Source organism: Cryptotermes secundus, unplaced genomic scaffold, assembly GCF_002891405.2.
Source record: "Cryptotermes secundus unplaced genomic scaffold, Csec_1.0 scaffold378, whole genome shotgun sequence".
Taxonomy (NCBI): domain Eukaryota; kingdom Metazoa; phylum Arthropoda; class Insecta; order Blattodea; family Kalotermitidae; genus Cryptotermes; species Cryptotermes secundus.
The window spans coordinates 39,522-56,496 of record NW_019734966.1 but is presented as its reverse complement, the minus strand read 5'-3'; the positions used below and the strand labels follow the sequence as shown (position 1 = coordinate 56,496).

General features: G+C 43.5%; 1 protein-coding gene across 1 annotated transcript in view; it reads left to right on the top strand.

Moving 5' to 3' along the window:
• Window positions 1–16,975, top strand: part of LOC111869069 (dual 3',5'-cyclic-AMP and -GMP phosphodiesterase 11A) — a gene marked incomplete at its 3' end in the record, with an annotated part of 191,462 nt that overhangs the window by 137,693 nt on the left and 36,794 nt on the right. Inside the window, 2 exon segments of the mRNA XM_033753272.1 lie at window positions 9,146–9,732; window positions 12,135–12,429. Coding sequence (XP_033609163.1) covers window positions 9,236–9,732; window positions 12,135–12,429 — 792 coding nt within the window.

The window sequence follows — 16,975 nt, the reverse complement described above, 5'->3', positions numbered from 1 at the left end:
ACAAATAATGGATGAAAATCAGTGCAACAGGACGCTAAAATACAGCATTAGAATTAAAATCATTTTACTGTATATTTCGAGCCTTTAGCGTTTATCCAGTGCGTAACTGTGGCTTTCGGGCACTTGACAAGTGCAACGCAAGCCGAAACATCGGAACATTCTTAACTTTCGGCGCTGCCACATCTTAAAAGGTGTAGTTAACATTCCTGCCCTATCCATGCATCTCGGTTGTAAAAACTTTCCCAAGTAATGCTTGTCTCTAACACATATGATGACACCCACTCTACTCTGGTCTCTCTCTCTCTCTCTCTCTCTCTCTCTACATATGGCTGTACAGGCCTTAGGACCTTGGCCGTTTTTCATGTTCCTTAATCCAGTATACTGTAAGTAAGACTCCTTGCACGGGGGATCAGCCCGTCGCAAGGCCTCTACCTACACACAGGACAACACAGACACAGAAAAAAACGCACACAGACATCCAAGTCTTGATTTGGATTCGAAATCACGATTCCAGTTTTCGAGCGGGCGAAGACGGTTCATGTCTTAGACCGCGCGGTCACTGTGATCGGGCCCTGTGTTCATTGACTGACTGGAACGATGGGAAATACCATGAATACTCAATTATATCCCTTAATGAGTCACTATAATAACATTGGTTTACACGTTATTAATTGCAGCGTGTTGTGGGCTTCGTAAATTTAATGTAGCCTCATTGTTTCCACGTGTGGTTTATCGCCTTGCAAAATTTTATGTTTTTGTTTGAATCGAATTTGTTTTTTGCAGTACATCCTGTGTGCCAGCTTCCAAGCTGTGTCAATACGAGACAGATATGATCTCTCCATACAAAACAAATTCGAAAACGGATAAAAATCTGATGGTTTATTCACGCAGAAAACAATGTTTTCTTTCTACCCTTTCAAAGCCTCCAATGTTTACAGATCTGATCTACAAATTTTGGATGAATAGTGATAAATTTACCACCTACGGCTCGAATGACTTGAGAAGGTTATCTAATTCAGTAAGTAAGACTTGAATGTTCTTGGCAATTATGTTAGTACAATGACTGAATTTTTGGACATTATCCATTGTCCTGTTTTTGTTTGAAACAAGTTTACGGAGACTGGATTCCGCTCCATCCACGAGTAAAAAGCCCACGCAGTTGGGCCCAATAGATAGAGACAGTCCTTAGCCCCTTCCTGTGAAGTTTAAAGTACTGAAGTTACTGAAAATTACAAAATGTTGCCCTACCATTCACGTGAGATGAGAGCTGAAGGCCATAAGAATTCTCAGAGTGAATAATTAGGGGCCCGACTGAAGTAGAGTTGAACAGAGTGTGTTCGCATTGTGTGCGAGGGTGCATTCCTCAATATCTCGCACAATTCAAGATAAGTTTTTAAATGTGTGATTCTTGCCTATTTTTAAGGAATATTCGCATTATTTCAAACTTTGCGCATAAAGTGAGACTTTATTAATGTATTTTTATATCGCACTCTTTCAAATTCGAATAAAATTCGACCACATTCTACCTCCATTCACAAGTCGTACTGATATAAATATTGGTTTGTCTGAATAATGTAGACGCATTGCACTTGTAAATTAAGAATCGAAACGCTGAGTTAAATACTAAATCTATTATTAAACTAGACTATATATCCATCTATTTCTTTCCCGCCTTCTCCACTGTGTGCGCGCCTTGGGTTTGGGCGAGTTCATATTCCACACGGAGAGGTGTTGAGGGTGTGGACACGTGTTCATATAAAAACACTTGAAGTTTTAAGGAATTCCCACGTATCTTAATCCTTTAATGCCCAGTTGTTTCTACGCGGAGGTTTTTACCTTTGTTGAACGGTTCACGGCCCTGCGCTTCACGGCTACCGGTGCACCGCCGGCTGCGAGGCGCATGCGAATTTTGTCGAAGTTCTGTCTAGCGCTGAGGCGTCAGGACACCCAATCACTCGGTGACCTCTTTCACGGCATCGTACGGTAGGCCACGTAGTAACTTGAGTGAGACTGTTAAAGTATTTTCAGAGAGCAGCGGCATTCAGGACATCTCTGCCGCTATGAGCAATAAAAGATGAAGACCTTTATTCAGAATTAAAATTATTTGATAGAACTTGCGTTGAGGCTTCAGAAACACATTTACTGATGAGTAAAATATCTCCATGGAGTGTATCCTTTGTTGAAGAGTTAAGAGTGGCTCAAACCACTCAAGAAAGTTCCCATTTTTCATTATTGGAGCCAAATGGTATGTACCTTGGTGACTAATAATAGTTTGATCCTGTTCTGAGCCAAGCGAATCGTGTTCACACCCTTCAAATATATACTTCAATATCTATTTTAATATTATCCTCCTACCTGTGACTACACTTCTCAAGGCGTCTCTTGTTTCAGAACATTCCAATCAAATTTTTGTGCCCATTTCTGGCTCTTCCTTTGCCCGCTATATGCCCCGCCTGTTTCATTCTCCTTCATTTGATTGCTGAAACCATGTTTGGTGAAGAGCAGAGATTATGAAGCTACTCACTATGACGTTTGCTTCAACCTTCTATCTCTCTCTCTCTCTACCTCTTATGTTAAAAGAACGTACCCAGCACCTTGAAGAGCCGGGATAGCTCAATCGGTATAGCGACTGGCTACGGGCTGGACGACCCAGGGGTCGGAATTCGAGTTCGGGTGGGGAAAGAATTTTCTCTTCTCCATGTCTCTCAGATCGGCACTGGGGCCCACTCAGCCTCGTATCCAATGGGTGCCGAGGGCTCTTTCCTCGGGGGTAAAGGGGCCGGGACGTGAAGCTAACAACTCACCTTAAAAGAGTTCCGAGGTCAAGAAAATATAGGTCTATACATTCATTCCCCCTTACGTTTTCATGGCGTAGTGCTTAATTAGTTGAAGCACCTGAAGATGGCACAATGTTGCCGAAACATGTAGTGAAGTGACATGTTAAACTGAGTGCACTACAAGATGGCCATTACATACATGTCATGGATGAGAATCAGTGCAACAGGACGCTAAAATACAACATTATAATTAGTTAAGAACAGGAACAACTTAAACTTTGAAGAAAGCAGTCTCCTGGGATTTGGCACCGTGTATATGTGGTGTTAACCGACGTTTCGGAGGAACGTATCGCCCCCATCTTCAGGGTAGAAGATAAAGTATAAGAAATCTGCAAGCGACAACACCGTGAGAAACGGTAAAGCAGACCACGGTGCCAAATCCCAGAAGACTGCTTTCTTCATAGTCACCGCCGTGAAAGCCTCAAATCTTACAACTTAAACTTTCACCTTTTACCCAGCACTTTGTCAAAATCAGAGGAAAAGTCACGTTACGACCGACGGTCAGTCGGCCAGTCAGTCTTGATGCCAAGCGACATCTGGGACCCAAGACCAGATTTGTGTTACTGTCAGACAATTGCGGATTTTATCGATGTGGGACGCCCTCTCTGACGGGATTGCTGATTGATCTGACCTCACAATCCATGCGCTTCCCAATCGCGTGAGAGACTGGGTATAATGTAGTAGTTCTGAATGGCTTAATGCTTAAACTGTTTTCAAAAATAAATTCTATATTATACTGCAAATAAGCTCCCCCCCACCTCCAGTTGTGACCACGCTAGATTAACCCGACGTCTCGCGTGAATGTGGAGCATATCCACGTTAATCCGCGGAGAACTGAGGCTTAATATTGACAGGTTCATCTCGGCATTCTCCATTTCAGAATATCTGAGGAGTATATAACTCGGCGCTGCCTGCTGTCAGGGCGCAGAGCCCATGTTCACATGAGTCGCTGTGACGTACCGCTCATATTTCAACGTTGCACTTCCCGAACTACTTCACAAATTTCAGTAAAACTTCGCATTGTCAGATTTCATGAATATCCATTCACCATTTCTCGAGTTCTTACATGCGGACAGATGGACATGGCTGATAGAATAGGCGCATTCTTGCAACTTGCGAACGCGCTAAGAAAAGAACGATGGACTGAAACCTCGTGGTAAATATAAATATAAATACTTTACTGTATATAGGCAGACTTACCAGTTTTTATTGCTAGTGGGGTGGGACTAAGTCGCTTCAAATGCGGCCATTTCTGGCCTCTTGTACCAGCCCCAGATGATAGGTGAGGGTGATTGTGGAGCAATTGGTGGAATGAAGATTGGCAGGGGAAACCGAAGTACTCTGAGGAAACCTACTCCAGCGCCACTTTGTTCACCACAAATCCCACTTGATCAGACCAGGGATCGAACCTGGGTCGCCGCGGTGGGAAGCCAGCGACTAACCGCTTGAGCTATGGCGCGGCCTTTGAGACTTACCAGTTACTCCCCCGGGGAGTGGTTGCTTCCGAATGTACAGCAGCTGAAACTTTTAAGATAGAATAAAAATGGAGTTACAAAACTTGTCTTTACTCATATAAACGGTAAAGCTATCCCTGTAAGAATACGTTTAGGCCCATAGGGTTGTGAGACGTCGAGGCTCCAATATTTTCTTGACAATCGACTTAGATGGCGGTGAAGTTGTCAGCCTTACGCGCCGGCTGGCCGACACCCCCGGAAAGATTCCTGGTACTCATTTCTGTTAGAGGCTGAGTCGACTCTAGGGCCATACTGCGGCTGGAAGGATTAGGTCAATTGAAAAATCCAATGACCTCATCGGGAATCTAAGCTGTGACCTTCTGAATTGTAGCGTAGTGCCTCAACCAACTACGCTACCCCGTGCTTCCTTTACTTATATAAAAAATCGAAACAGAGATCCTGAATGCTGATTCGAATTATTTCAGAAAGCTATACCTGAATAATTACGTGGAAATTTAGCACCAGTTTCTCCCGTATGTATTGGCAAGAGTTCGGGAGTAAACTTTATAATGTGTTGGTTGTTCTCGTTCAGGTTCGCGGTACGAAAAAGGAAAATGACAGGACAAGTTTAAAATGTTCTGTATAGCCTGTTAGCTATTAAGTAGGAAGCAGAGGGAAATGTAGCCGCCCCATTTTCATGAAAAGGATGAATATATTTCCAGTTTGTTTAATATTCTTTGGAAATAATCTTCATTGTTTGCATCCTACATGTACACTCCAAGCAAGGCTGATCAGGAAAGAGTTGCAAGAACGTGACAATAGACAACAAAGAAGATATTAACACATTCGTAAAAGAGGAGGTAAATTATTCCGGTAACAAGGGAGATTGGTTACGAAAGTAGTATATGATATTCTTTCTTACGGCTGTGTTCATAGGCGGTACGCGGTAGCGTAGTTGGTTGAGGCACTATGCTACAAGCTGGAAGGTCGCGATTCGTTTCCCGACGAGGTTATTGGATTTTTCAATTGATCTTATCGTTCCAGTCGTATTATGTCCCTGGCCTCTAACAGAAATGAGTACCAGTAATCTTCCTGGGAGTACAGGACGGATGACATGAGAGGCTGACCTCACCGCTAACTGTGAGCCGATTGTCTAGAAAATGCGGGAGTCTCGACGTCTCACAACCCTGTTGGCTTCCACTGCCTATAACAGGGATAGCCTTACCTTTTTTCCCCTTCTTTCTTGCTTTTATCGAACAGCTTCTGAGCCTCGTCTGCTTTAGTTCTGTATCGGGAATCAATTGGAAAGTTAGAGTGAAATTAATTTGATGCACTTCGATCGACTTTGCCAACAAATCACACAACACTGCGCCTACTCTGGGACCCAGAGCAAGTAGTTGGAGCAATTAATTATGATTACACTGAAAGTAAATATTTATGAGGCTGGTGTTAGAGTGGAAGGCGAGCAATAATACGACATCCTCCGCTAATATTGTCTCTACTCCATTCACACTTGTATTTACTTGCAAGTTCCAATTATGCAAATGCTATTCTAACCGTGATACATATCCTCCATTAGCGAATTGGGGTCATTTTGCATCGTTGTCAATATCTTGGACTGCAAAATATCCAGCATTTGGATGACTGATGAATTCAGAAAAGGATTTCGAAGGAAATGGAGTTTTCTTGGGGGGATATAAGAAAGCCACCAAGAATCTCAGTGAGAATAAGCGATATCCCAAGCAGAACCACGAAGGATCAGACGCCTTTTGAAAAGCTGATGGTCACTCAGCTGATCACAGTGGCCGCGCGGTTTAAGGCATGAAGAGTCTTCGCTCGCTAGAAAAGTAAGATCGTCGGTGCGAATCCCACTCAAGGCATGGATGTCCGTGATTATTCTGTGTTAGTGTTAGGTAGTGACCCTGCGACGGGCTGATCCCCCGTCGAAGGAATTCTGCCGACTCTGTAATATTAAGAAACTTAAGTGAACGAAGCATTTCAAGGATGCCCTGTACCCCAAATTGGGGCATCAGGAACAGAAGAAGAAGAAGAAGAAGAAGAAGAAGAAGAAGGTCACTAAATTAATCAAGTTATTTCACGCTTTTAGGAAACACGAATATTTATTTTCCATGTTCACAAAACCCACCTAGTACTCTGAATTATAACCTACTCATTTAAGATCCATTTTAATATTATTTTTCAATCTATGGCGAGGTCTTCTGAGTGGCTTCTTCTTTTTATGTAGTCGAATTATTGTTCTGCACGATTTTTTATCTCATGTGAGCTACCTCCCCCCCTTACCATAATTTTGATTTTATCATCCTAATAATGTTTAGTGAAGAGCTTCGCGAGTGTGCCTTACTCCAGGATACTCCTACTTTCACGCAGTGAGGCCAAAGTGTCCTCCTCGGCATTCTTAATCTTTGTTTGCCCCTAAATGTTAGAGACCAATTTATAAAAGAGCAGATAAAATTCGGTTTTTTATATTTTATGTAAGATGTGAAATTTTCACAGCGGTGACTATGAAGAATACCGTATTCTGTGATGTGGCGCCGTATAGATCTTGTGTGAACCGACGTTTCGGAGAACGTGTCGCCTCCATCTTCAGGGTAGAAAAATCCACGACCGAGGAACAAGCGTGAGCAGGTGGCTGCAGTTTGCTGTTTCCTTACTACCGGATATTTCTACACTGAAGATCGGGGCGATACCTTCTACCGAAACGTCAATTTACACAAAATTTACACGGCGACATATCCTAGATGACGGCATTCCTTATATATTTTATTTTACAAGTTTCTGGCATGTTCAGAAACAAGAATTGTCTTCGACATATATTTCATCTGTCTGTGTGTTCAACCCTTCTTCCTTCCGTCTTCCCCTCTGCCCATTTGTCTCTCTGACTCTCCGTTTATCTGTCCTCATATAGCAACTTCAGAACAGAGGAGCTTATTCTTCACTGTCCAAGCCTGCAGACACATTCTAATTTTGATTTAAACCGCACTGCAGTATCGAAATATATGACTTCAGCGCTCATCTCCAGCGTAGATTGTCAGAAATTTTTTAAATATCCATCGCAAGCTTTATATTGCAACGTGTAGACGCTAAGCGGTGACTCTGAACAGCGACCGTTTCTGAGCAAATGTATGGTAAATATGTTCCCGTTGCTAGGCATCAGATTCTCAATAATGCAACAGTTGGACGCAATAATAGAAGACCTGTGTTTCTTATGTTGTCCGTGCCGAAGTGATGTAGGCAGGGGACAAAATCAGTTCAAGTCACTTCTTTACGAGAGGCTGTGAAGAGAGGACCTGAGAGCGTGAAGCTGAGGAATATCCACTGTTAGAAGCTGTTACCAGGGAATGGCTGGTGAAGACACAGCAAGCTCTAAAAGACTTAGCGGATGCTGTGGTAATTTATGAATTGTGGAGATTAGCATTGGCGCTGTAATTGCTTGTAGTTCCTTGTCGTGTGCATAAGTAGTCACTAAATCCCATTCACCAATAATAACCCCGTCTGTAGTCACACACATACACGTGACAATATCTTCAATAGACTCTTCCAGTAAGTGTTAGTTCCCGAGATAATACAACAACAGAACAGAACGCGCGAGAACTTTTACATTATTCATAAGCCCCCTGACATGCAGACAGGTATTATGACCACAGGACCTACACAGTTCAAGCAGCTAATAGACTGCTTGTTTTATTTAACGGTTCGATTCGTTCATAGAGTCGAATAGAGGCTTTATGGAGATGAAAATTGCGATGTTCAGGAGGTCATCATTACTGCCGCTACCAATGTTATCTCCGTAGGTTAAGTAATGGACTCTGTAAATACGAGGGAAGATCAGTATATAGGTCACAAATGGACGTAAATAGTAAAACATATGATATTCAAACCTGAAAAAAAGAAACATTTCTTGATATATCCTCCACCAACATTGATACACTTGTCCCATCGCTTTACCAGTGCGTCGAATACCGCAGTGTAGAGTCTTTTGATTGTTGTCTCAGTCACTTCCGCAACTGGTCGGGCTTCATCTGCGACTTCGAACGTTCTTGAGAGAATTTGTCGGCTCTGTAGTGAACCGCTTTAACGACAAATACTTCGCACCGTAAACAGGAAACATTTCTGTATCATATCCTTTACATTGAGTTCTTTTTCCAACAAAGAACACACAACAGAATGCTGTTCTTCGGTAGTATACTTCTCAAGCACGGTCACCATTTTGACGATTTTGACTATTAAAACCAACCTCTGAACATGCGCATGCACGTCTGTTACCTATACTGTCATGAAGCTGGGCTGTGCTGCTACCTAGTGGTAGAGATGAGAAACCTATTACGTCCATTAAAACTGTTTTGCTTCCATTTGTGGACTATTTACTGACTCGCCCTCGTAAGATCTCTCCCATCTGGACTCCTGTTATCGCAGCAGAAGTAAAAACCAAAAACTACGTCCGGTGCAGGTAAAGTGCGAAAATTAGTGTTTTTATGTTGGTACCATACAGAGAATTTGTCTCTGATAGTAACTTGATTTTAACGCGAATAGCCGTGAAACAGTGAAATGTGAAATGTGTGTGGAGTTTTTTTTTATTGTTTTTCATGTATTGTCTTTGCTCTCGCAGATGGTTTGTACTCTGCTTTGTTTGTATACCCTATCTTGCTGCTGGTAGAGGTGTCCGGAGATAGGGACTAGCTCCTTCGATTAGGCTGAACTGAGTAGGTTTCACCTGAATAGGGAGACAGAATCCAATGTCCGAAACGTGTGTTTTAAATAGAAATAGGTCTACAGATAATGTCCAGAACCATAATATTTGTATTCATGGACTCGATGTTTTGCTTCTCTTTGCAGAAGCAGCGTGGATTTATCTCGCCTGATTCTTCTCACAGGAAGAGTCACAGAAGAGAAGAAATGTAGTCAAGTTGTGCATAAAACAACGCGATGACTCAACTGACATTTGGTGAAGTCGAGGAGTGGCTGGACACTCATCCAGACCTATGTCAGGACTACTTTCTACGCAAGACAGATCTGTCAGCAATCAATGCATGGCTCGTGTCCCACGGATTTCTCACCATTGACGACTATGTGACCTGCAGTAGCCGAAGAGGCTCAGGATCTTCCCAGGGAGGAAGCAGCGGGACGAGTCCAAACGGGGGAAGTTCCTACTTCAGCAGCACAGCCGTGGCTTCAGAAGACCCATCGAGCATCATGCACAACTCTCTGAGTCAGCAACAGCAGATGAATTTGCTGACGTCCACTTCAGTTATCATGAACGGGAATCACAAAAGGAACAACTCGAAAAGATGTCTCCGACATGACTTCGCTAGATCCAAGAGTCGAAGTGTATTCAGGACACACGAAGTTATTGGCACATGCGGATTTGTCGAGCATTCCGGAACTTCCTCCAGCAGACGCTCTTCGCTTAAAGACATGCGCAAGTAAGTTGCATCTCTTTTGTTTTCTGTTGTCTTACAGATTTCTGCAGTGTGAAGTCCAAGGTTTTGACAGCTGTTGAGACTTGGTAGTAGCAACATAAAGGCTATGTTCCTCACTGATTCTGTTCAAACCCTTTCAGTATTTATCATCATCATCATCATCATCATCATCAGTAATCTGTCAAGACGACAGGTCCACAGTCTCTTCCAAAACAATTCCTCCACTTAATGCGATCTAGAGCTTTCTCCTTCAAATGACAGTATCCTCTTCTGTCCCCAAGGTCATCCAGCATCTTCTTACGTCTTCTTCCTCGTCTTCTTGTCACTTCTATCCGCCCATCTATCTTTCCTTCGATAGCTTCTTTTAGAAGGCAGTTTCTGCGTAAAACATGACCAATCCAATTAGCCTTCCGTTTTCTTATTTCGTGTAGGATATTCCTCTGCTCACTGACTCTAATTAACACTTCTTCATTTCTCACATAATCGGTCCAACTGATCTTCTCCATCCTTCTCCAACACCACATTTCAAAACTTTCCAGATGTTTCTGATCTACTGCCCTAAGTGTCCATGTTTCAGCCCCATACAGAGCCATGCTCCAAATGTAGCATTTCACTAGTTTCTTCCTAAAATTTAAGTCCAATTTGCTGGTAAAAAAGATTCTTCTTCTTGCTAAATGCAGCTTTTACCATGGCAATCCTGGATTTAATTTCACTAGTACACCTTCTATCATCTGTTAACAAGCTACCCAAATATTTCTCATAATTGTCAGAAAATTTGAGCGGCAAGAGAGAACTTGGGGGAGCTAGTCGTAGATGACAGGATAATGTTGAAACAGATAAAAGACAAAGGGTACGAATTTGTGAGTTGCATTGAACAGGTTCAGGATAGGACACAGTTATGTGATTTTGTGAATAACTTCAGCGCCATCTGTGATACGATTGTCAGGAAAATGTGGGAGCTTCGACGTCTCACATCCCTATAGAACTCTACTGCATGTTGCAAGGATAGCTTTACAATTTTACTCCATTTTTTACAAAACGTAGCATATCCTAAGCTGCAAATTAGTATCATATTTTCTCCTTCCAAAATCAAAATCCAAAATACTTCGTGGTACTGCGGCTGCACTACTGAGTCAATATGAATTTAATTTTGTTTCGTGTGGCGTCATGTTATCTGTCCGAAACTTTATACAGATGAGAGGATCAGCTGGAATATGGGCTCTCTAATACTTTGATGAATGTATTCAATCCAGACAGACTTCCAGAAGTTGCGCTTCCCTCAGACAATACATAAAGTTGTAGCACTATGCCCGTCAACTTTGGTGGGTCTGATAGAGGCACACGAACCTGTTCCTCCTCCAAAATAACTCCCTCAAGCGATAACACTGATCCTTATTTACGTCGTGTTTCACCAACGCCGAGAAAAGTTCGAGGATGACCTCTTTCAGAGTGCATGAAATTTGCCCATCCATCATTTCACCAAAGGAAACATGACAGAGTTGGTAAGGCTAGTACTGGGGCGACAGCATCGAAATATAGAGAGCCGATCACAGTGGCCGCGCGGCCTAAGGCATTAACTGTCTTCGCTCGGTCGAACGCTAGGATCGTGGCTTCGAATGTCACTCGAAGCACGTTACCTTTATTTAATATAACGCAATGTTACGTAACTAACTATATTTTTATTGCTAGTGGGGTGGGACTACGTCCCTTGTACTGCGGCCACTTCTGGCCTATTGTACCAACCCCAGATGATAGGTAATTGTGATTGTGGAGCAATATGTGGAATAAAGATTGGCAGGGGAAACCGAAGTACTCGGAGAAAACCTGCCCCAGCGCCACTGTGTCCACCACGAATCCCACTTGACCAGACCCGGGATCGAATCTGGGCCGCCGCGGTTGGAAGCCAGCTACTAACCGCTTGAGCTATGGAGCGGCCTACGTAACTAACGAAATAACTAACAAACAAACTACAAGGAGTTGAGCCCTTCTTGAGAGTCCGCCAGTCCCACAGCTACTCAAGAATTTCCAAATATTTTGTGGAACTCGAAAGTTCATTACCTTGTTCACAAGAACCCTCCATTGGTACCTACTCTGAGTCAGTTCAGTGCAGTCCATATCACCCTATTCTACCTCTCTAAGATCCGTTTTAAAGTTATCCACCCACCTACGTCTTGGTCTTTTCTTTCCTTCTGGCTTTTCCACAAACATCCTACATGTATCCCTCTTCTCTCCCATTCGTATCACATGTCCTACCCATCTCATCCTCCATGACTTGATCTTTCTGATTATACTGATGTAACACAGTGACTAGAAACCTGAAGCTGCTCCGGCCGAAATTATTTGTATGTCGGTAAGGTCATGACCAGCTTTGAGCAGTGAGTGCTGTACGTACGTTTGTCTTCCAGGTACACGTCGCTTCCTCCAAATTCCATCAATATGCTGTCCCTTCTGATCGAGTCCAAGATCCGACTTCCCCAGTGCGCCCCTGCGCCAAACCGCTCTGCGAAGCGAGAGTTGTTGAGAGCCCAGGGCGAGAGGGACTTCTTTCTGGGCATAGTCAGGGACGTGGCGACTGACCTGGACCTCAAGTCTCTGTCGCAGAAGACAGTGGACAACCTCGCGGTGCTTCTGGATGCTGATGGCGCCTCCCTCTTCCTGGTGGACGGACCACGTGGAGGACGCCAGTCTCTCGTTTCCAAGGTAACCCCGTTATGTAATCACAGTAACATTATGTAGCATATAGAGCCGTTGCTGGGTAGCGGCCTCGAGGCGGGAAACTAAACAACATTCGATGCTAGGCAACATATTTTTAATAAGAAAATATACGCTTCCGTGTCAAGTTAAAGCATTCGCAAACAAACACTTTCCCGTGGATATGTTTAGAGCAACAATAGAAGAGCTGTGTTTTCTGCATGGTCCTTGCCGGAGATTATAAGCGAGACGAGGTTTAGAGCTGAGTCAGTTGAAGTAGTGTGAAGGCGGGCCCGAATACCTCCACCATAGCCCTGCGAGTCGTAGGAGGCGACTAAAAGTGGAAACAGTGCCTGGGGTTATAACTGGGCAACCCTGTTGCTTGGGGATATAAATACTAGACCTAGCCCTCCAGGTTTGTGGAGTCTTGAATCTGAGGCAGGCAAATAGAATGACTGCGCTGACGAGGAACAGCAGCAATTGTAAAAGACATACATCCTCTCGTCGGAGAGAATATTACATGAGGACTATGACCGCAAGGGTTCAGTTGGGAAAAGAATTGCTGGCCGTGAATCTGAAGGAGCTTGTCGCCAAGAGGAACTGACTGGCAATAAACCGCCAATCGTAAAATAATTCTGACACTGACTCTGAGCTGAGTCATTTGAAAGTCAGGCAGTGAAAGGAACACTTTATGTGTGCTGCAGTTATATTGACATTTGGAGTATTCAGTGAGGCTCTTATAGTTACAGTGTTAAACTCCGTTACCAGGATACGGCTAGTGGAGACTGTAACAGACTGATAACACAAGTAGTAGTGATCTTTATAAGTGGTCAATAAATCGAGTGACCAATCCAAACCCGTTTTACAGTCAGTACTACACGTGGCAGTAGCTGCTTTTAAGCGCGAAATTCACCAGTCATGCTGAATTTGGGGTTAATATGGCAAAGAATTATCAAGTATTAATACGATACATGAAGATTAGATATGTAGCAGGTGACGAACAAGCGTGCAATCTTTTGTTATATTTGATCATAACTGCTGAGTATTGAAACAATTTTGATGTTGGTAGGTGAAGTGTAGAACACAATGTAAAGGATAAGGTTTGTTTATGTGTTTGTGTGTGTTATTCGTGGCAGGCAACTTTGAACGTCGGCCTTGACGCATCGTTCGGTAATATGTATGACTGGAGAGGAGTAGAGGACACAGCAGATGTCCGTGAAGAAATAATATTTAAAATATTATGTATATATGCAGTATATGCAAGGCATTTGAGGGCGGTCGAAATATTTTATTGAAGGTGATGCCTTGGCTGTTTACTACATGTTTGAAATACATACACACATACATACATAGACACTGAAACACAAAACGTGTCTCTCAGTGACGATTTCGTACTGCGATGTACGAATTGTGGAATGAAGAACACACAGATATACTCTCACACACATATACAATGTACATGTACACACATGTACAATAAATATGTCAGTGGAGTCCTTGTGAACCAGCCTGTCGATTCACAAAACATTGAAATAAAATAACTTCACGGAAATGAGCCGTTCTTAAGAAGCCGCCAGTTGTACATCTACCGTAAAACTCAAGAACTTCACAACCTTTTATAGAACCCGAAGGTTCATTACGGTGTTCACAAGAACCCACCACTGGTCGCTGTCCTCAGCCAGATCAACCCAGTCCATAACACCCCATCCTATCTCTCGAAGATACATTTTTAATATTATCTAACCATCTACTTTTTGATGTGCCTAGTGGTCTCCTTTCTTCTGGCTTTCCCACCAATGTCCTATATGCATACCTTTTCGCCCCCGTTCGTGGAAATAAAATATAAAGGTATCTAAATAGAAGTTCATATCCGTCTGTCAACGGAAGCTCTGTGTATGAGAGTGCACTCTCTAGACTCTGAAGGCGTATTCAACACAACATACACATACAAGCATAAAAACACATACCTAACACATCTGCAAATGGAGGCTATGTATAGCACCGTATGCTTGTCAGTTCATGAAATATTTGCAGTGACGTACAGATATACACACACATTCAAACAGAAATATACAAAGCACTGTCAGTGGAGGTTTCACACAGCAGGGTTTGTCTGTCTATTCACAAAGTATTTACATTACAATACAGACACGCATTCACACATACAAGCACACCCGCACAAACGGTGTTTCTGTCAGAGGAGGCTTTACGCTTCAGGGCATCAAAGTATTTAAATTACTGCACGTAACTGGCACCGAGTGTGTACGATTTGGAACTGAATACTTCAAAAAGTCGAAGTCAGAGTCATGTTAATGCCCGACGGTCAGTTGGGCAGTCTGTTGTGGTGTCAAGCCCACATCTGAGGATAAAGACCAGATTTCTGCTACTGTCAGACAGTTGCGGATTTGTTAACGTGGGGCTCTCTCTCTGACGAGAGGACGGGTCTGCCGTTTAAAATTGCTGCTGGTCCTCGCCAGCACAGTCATTATCGTGTCCGAGTCCTGCTGGACTCGTGACCATATTGTCACGTTTTAGGTGTATGAGTTGGCGAATGAATTCGTTGACCACTTATACACATTACTAGGAACTACAAGTAATTACAGCACTATCGCTAATCTCCAAACTTTACAATCACCACAGCACCCAATAAGCCTTTTTCCAGTCCGCTGTTTCTTCATATGCCTTTCCATGGTAAGGACTTCTAACAGTGGAGATTCTTCAGCTTTCCGCACTCAGGTCCTCTTGTCACAACGGCCCGTGCAAGAACTCTTGCCAACTGACAACTAAACTAATTGGGTCCCAGGTTGGTGGCCATTTCACATCAACCTCCTAGTCTTCTCTTCACAAGCTGGCTTTAAACTGACAACTCATTGCTAGTTGAGTCAGAGTCAGAGTCAGAGTTACTTTACGACTGGCGGTTTACCCCCAATCAGTTCGTCTTGGCGTCAGGCCCCTTGAGCCCCACGACCAGAGATTCATTTTCCCCACTGAACTCTTGCGGTAATAGTCCTTATGTAACATCCTCTCTGACGAGAAGATGGGTCTGTCTCTTATGAATATATTCGACCTTTCGTCAACTGTACATTTCGCGCATATAGCGTGTTATCGAAAACTCTTCCTTTTGCACTATACACAAGTCCTCTTCAGTACAGGCTTTACAGAGCAGATCATGCCTAACTTACATATCTTAAGCTACAACGAAAATTTATTCATTTGAACCGCCATAAGCTTGACCACCGCCGAGTCTAAGCCTCTTATATTTTCTGTGTCTGGCTTCACCTTGTCCTATACCGCGAACATGTTCATTCTCATGATTTTGTATGACTTCTGGTTGTCGTCTGCACAATTTTGTTATATAATCGTATACATACGGAAAGTTGAAAGCTGTGTGCAAGTCCCGGACTGGTGTGCACCTTGGAAAATTTCCAATGGTGCGCAAAACCTTGTTTTGCATGCACTGCAATTTCAGGAGGTAGGTGTCTGCCCCTAATTCCCAGGCGGGACAAGCGTAAGTCATTACTGATCTGATCAGTGCCTTATGGAGGGTTAGTTTAATATTTGCGTTTAAGCGCTCATTTTTGAATAGGGAGTAGATTCTAATAAATGTTCTGAAGGCCTTGGCTTCAACCACATCTGTGTGAAGTCTCCACGTTGTTGTGCCGCAGGGGGGTCGTGGCCTACTCCCCCCTCGGGGCACCAGTAGGTATCTCTCTCCAACCCCGGGACTCACAAGGGAAAAGGTAGTGCAGGGGTCACATACATACCATTTCACAATAATACAGCACTAAAGCAAATATGTGTATATTAAAATAGGTTAATTATGATTAGAAGCAAATACAAAGGTGCCTTGCGGCTGTAGCGTGTTCTATCCTTCCTCCTCGTCCTCCTGTCACAAGCAAATAATACTCACAAGCAAATAAGTATGGTATTTAACCTATCTAAATAATGTTCCTATATAATGGAACGTGTTGAACGATCCGGAGTAGCAGCAGGCCCCGGCCGTCTCGTTCTTACCCGCTTCTCTCTTGTGCCTGATGCTCCATGAGCCTAACCTAATCTTAATACAAATTAGTACTTCAATTGTGACCTGTCACCTCTACCGGGTGGCCTGTCAGTTCTTTCGGGTGACCAACCATCGGCAAGTACTCACGTGCCCCTTCCTTAGGCGATACTACGCTCCCATCTCTCTCTCTGTTCCTGGGTCAGAGATGCCCCTCGCGACTTCGCGACGTCGGGCCCCACGGCTCGAAACGTACCCTCTGGCGTCTGGCAACACTCGTCCAGTCTCCGCGCTCCGCCCCCTGGTCCCAGGGTTCTTATACCATCTGGATCCGTGGGCGTGCTTCCGTCCTCATGGACGCATTGGGAATCGGCGATTCCCATTGGCTACATTCCCTATGGTTCTTAAAACTTGCCTATATTTGGTCTTTCCTGACTGCCTCATACTTTGTCCTGCATGATGGGAAGTGGCTGACTAACGGAAATGAATAATCAGGACTAACAGGATACATGAGCCAGCTTGATTTCCGTAGTTCGTTTCATCATTCTAACTCAC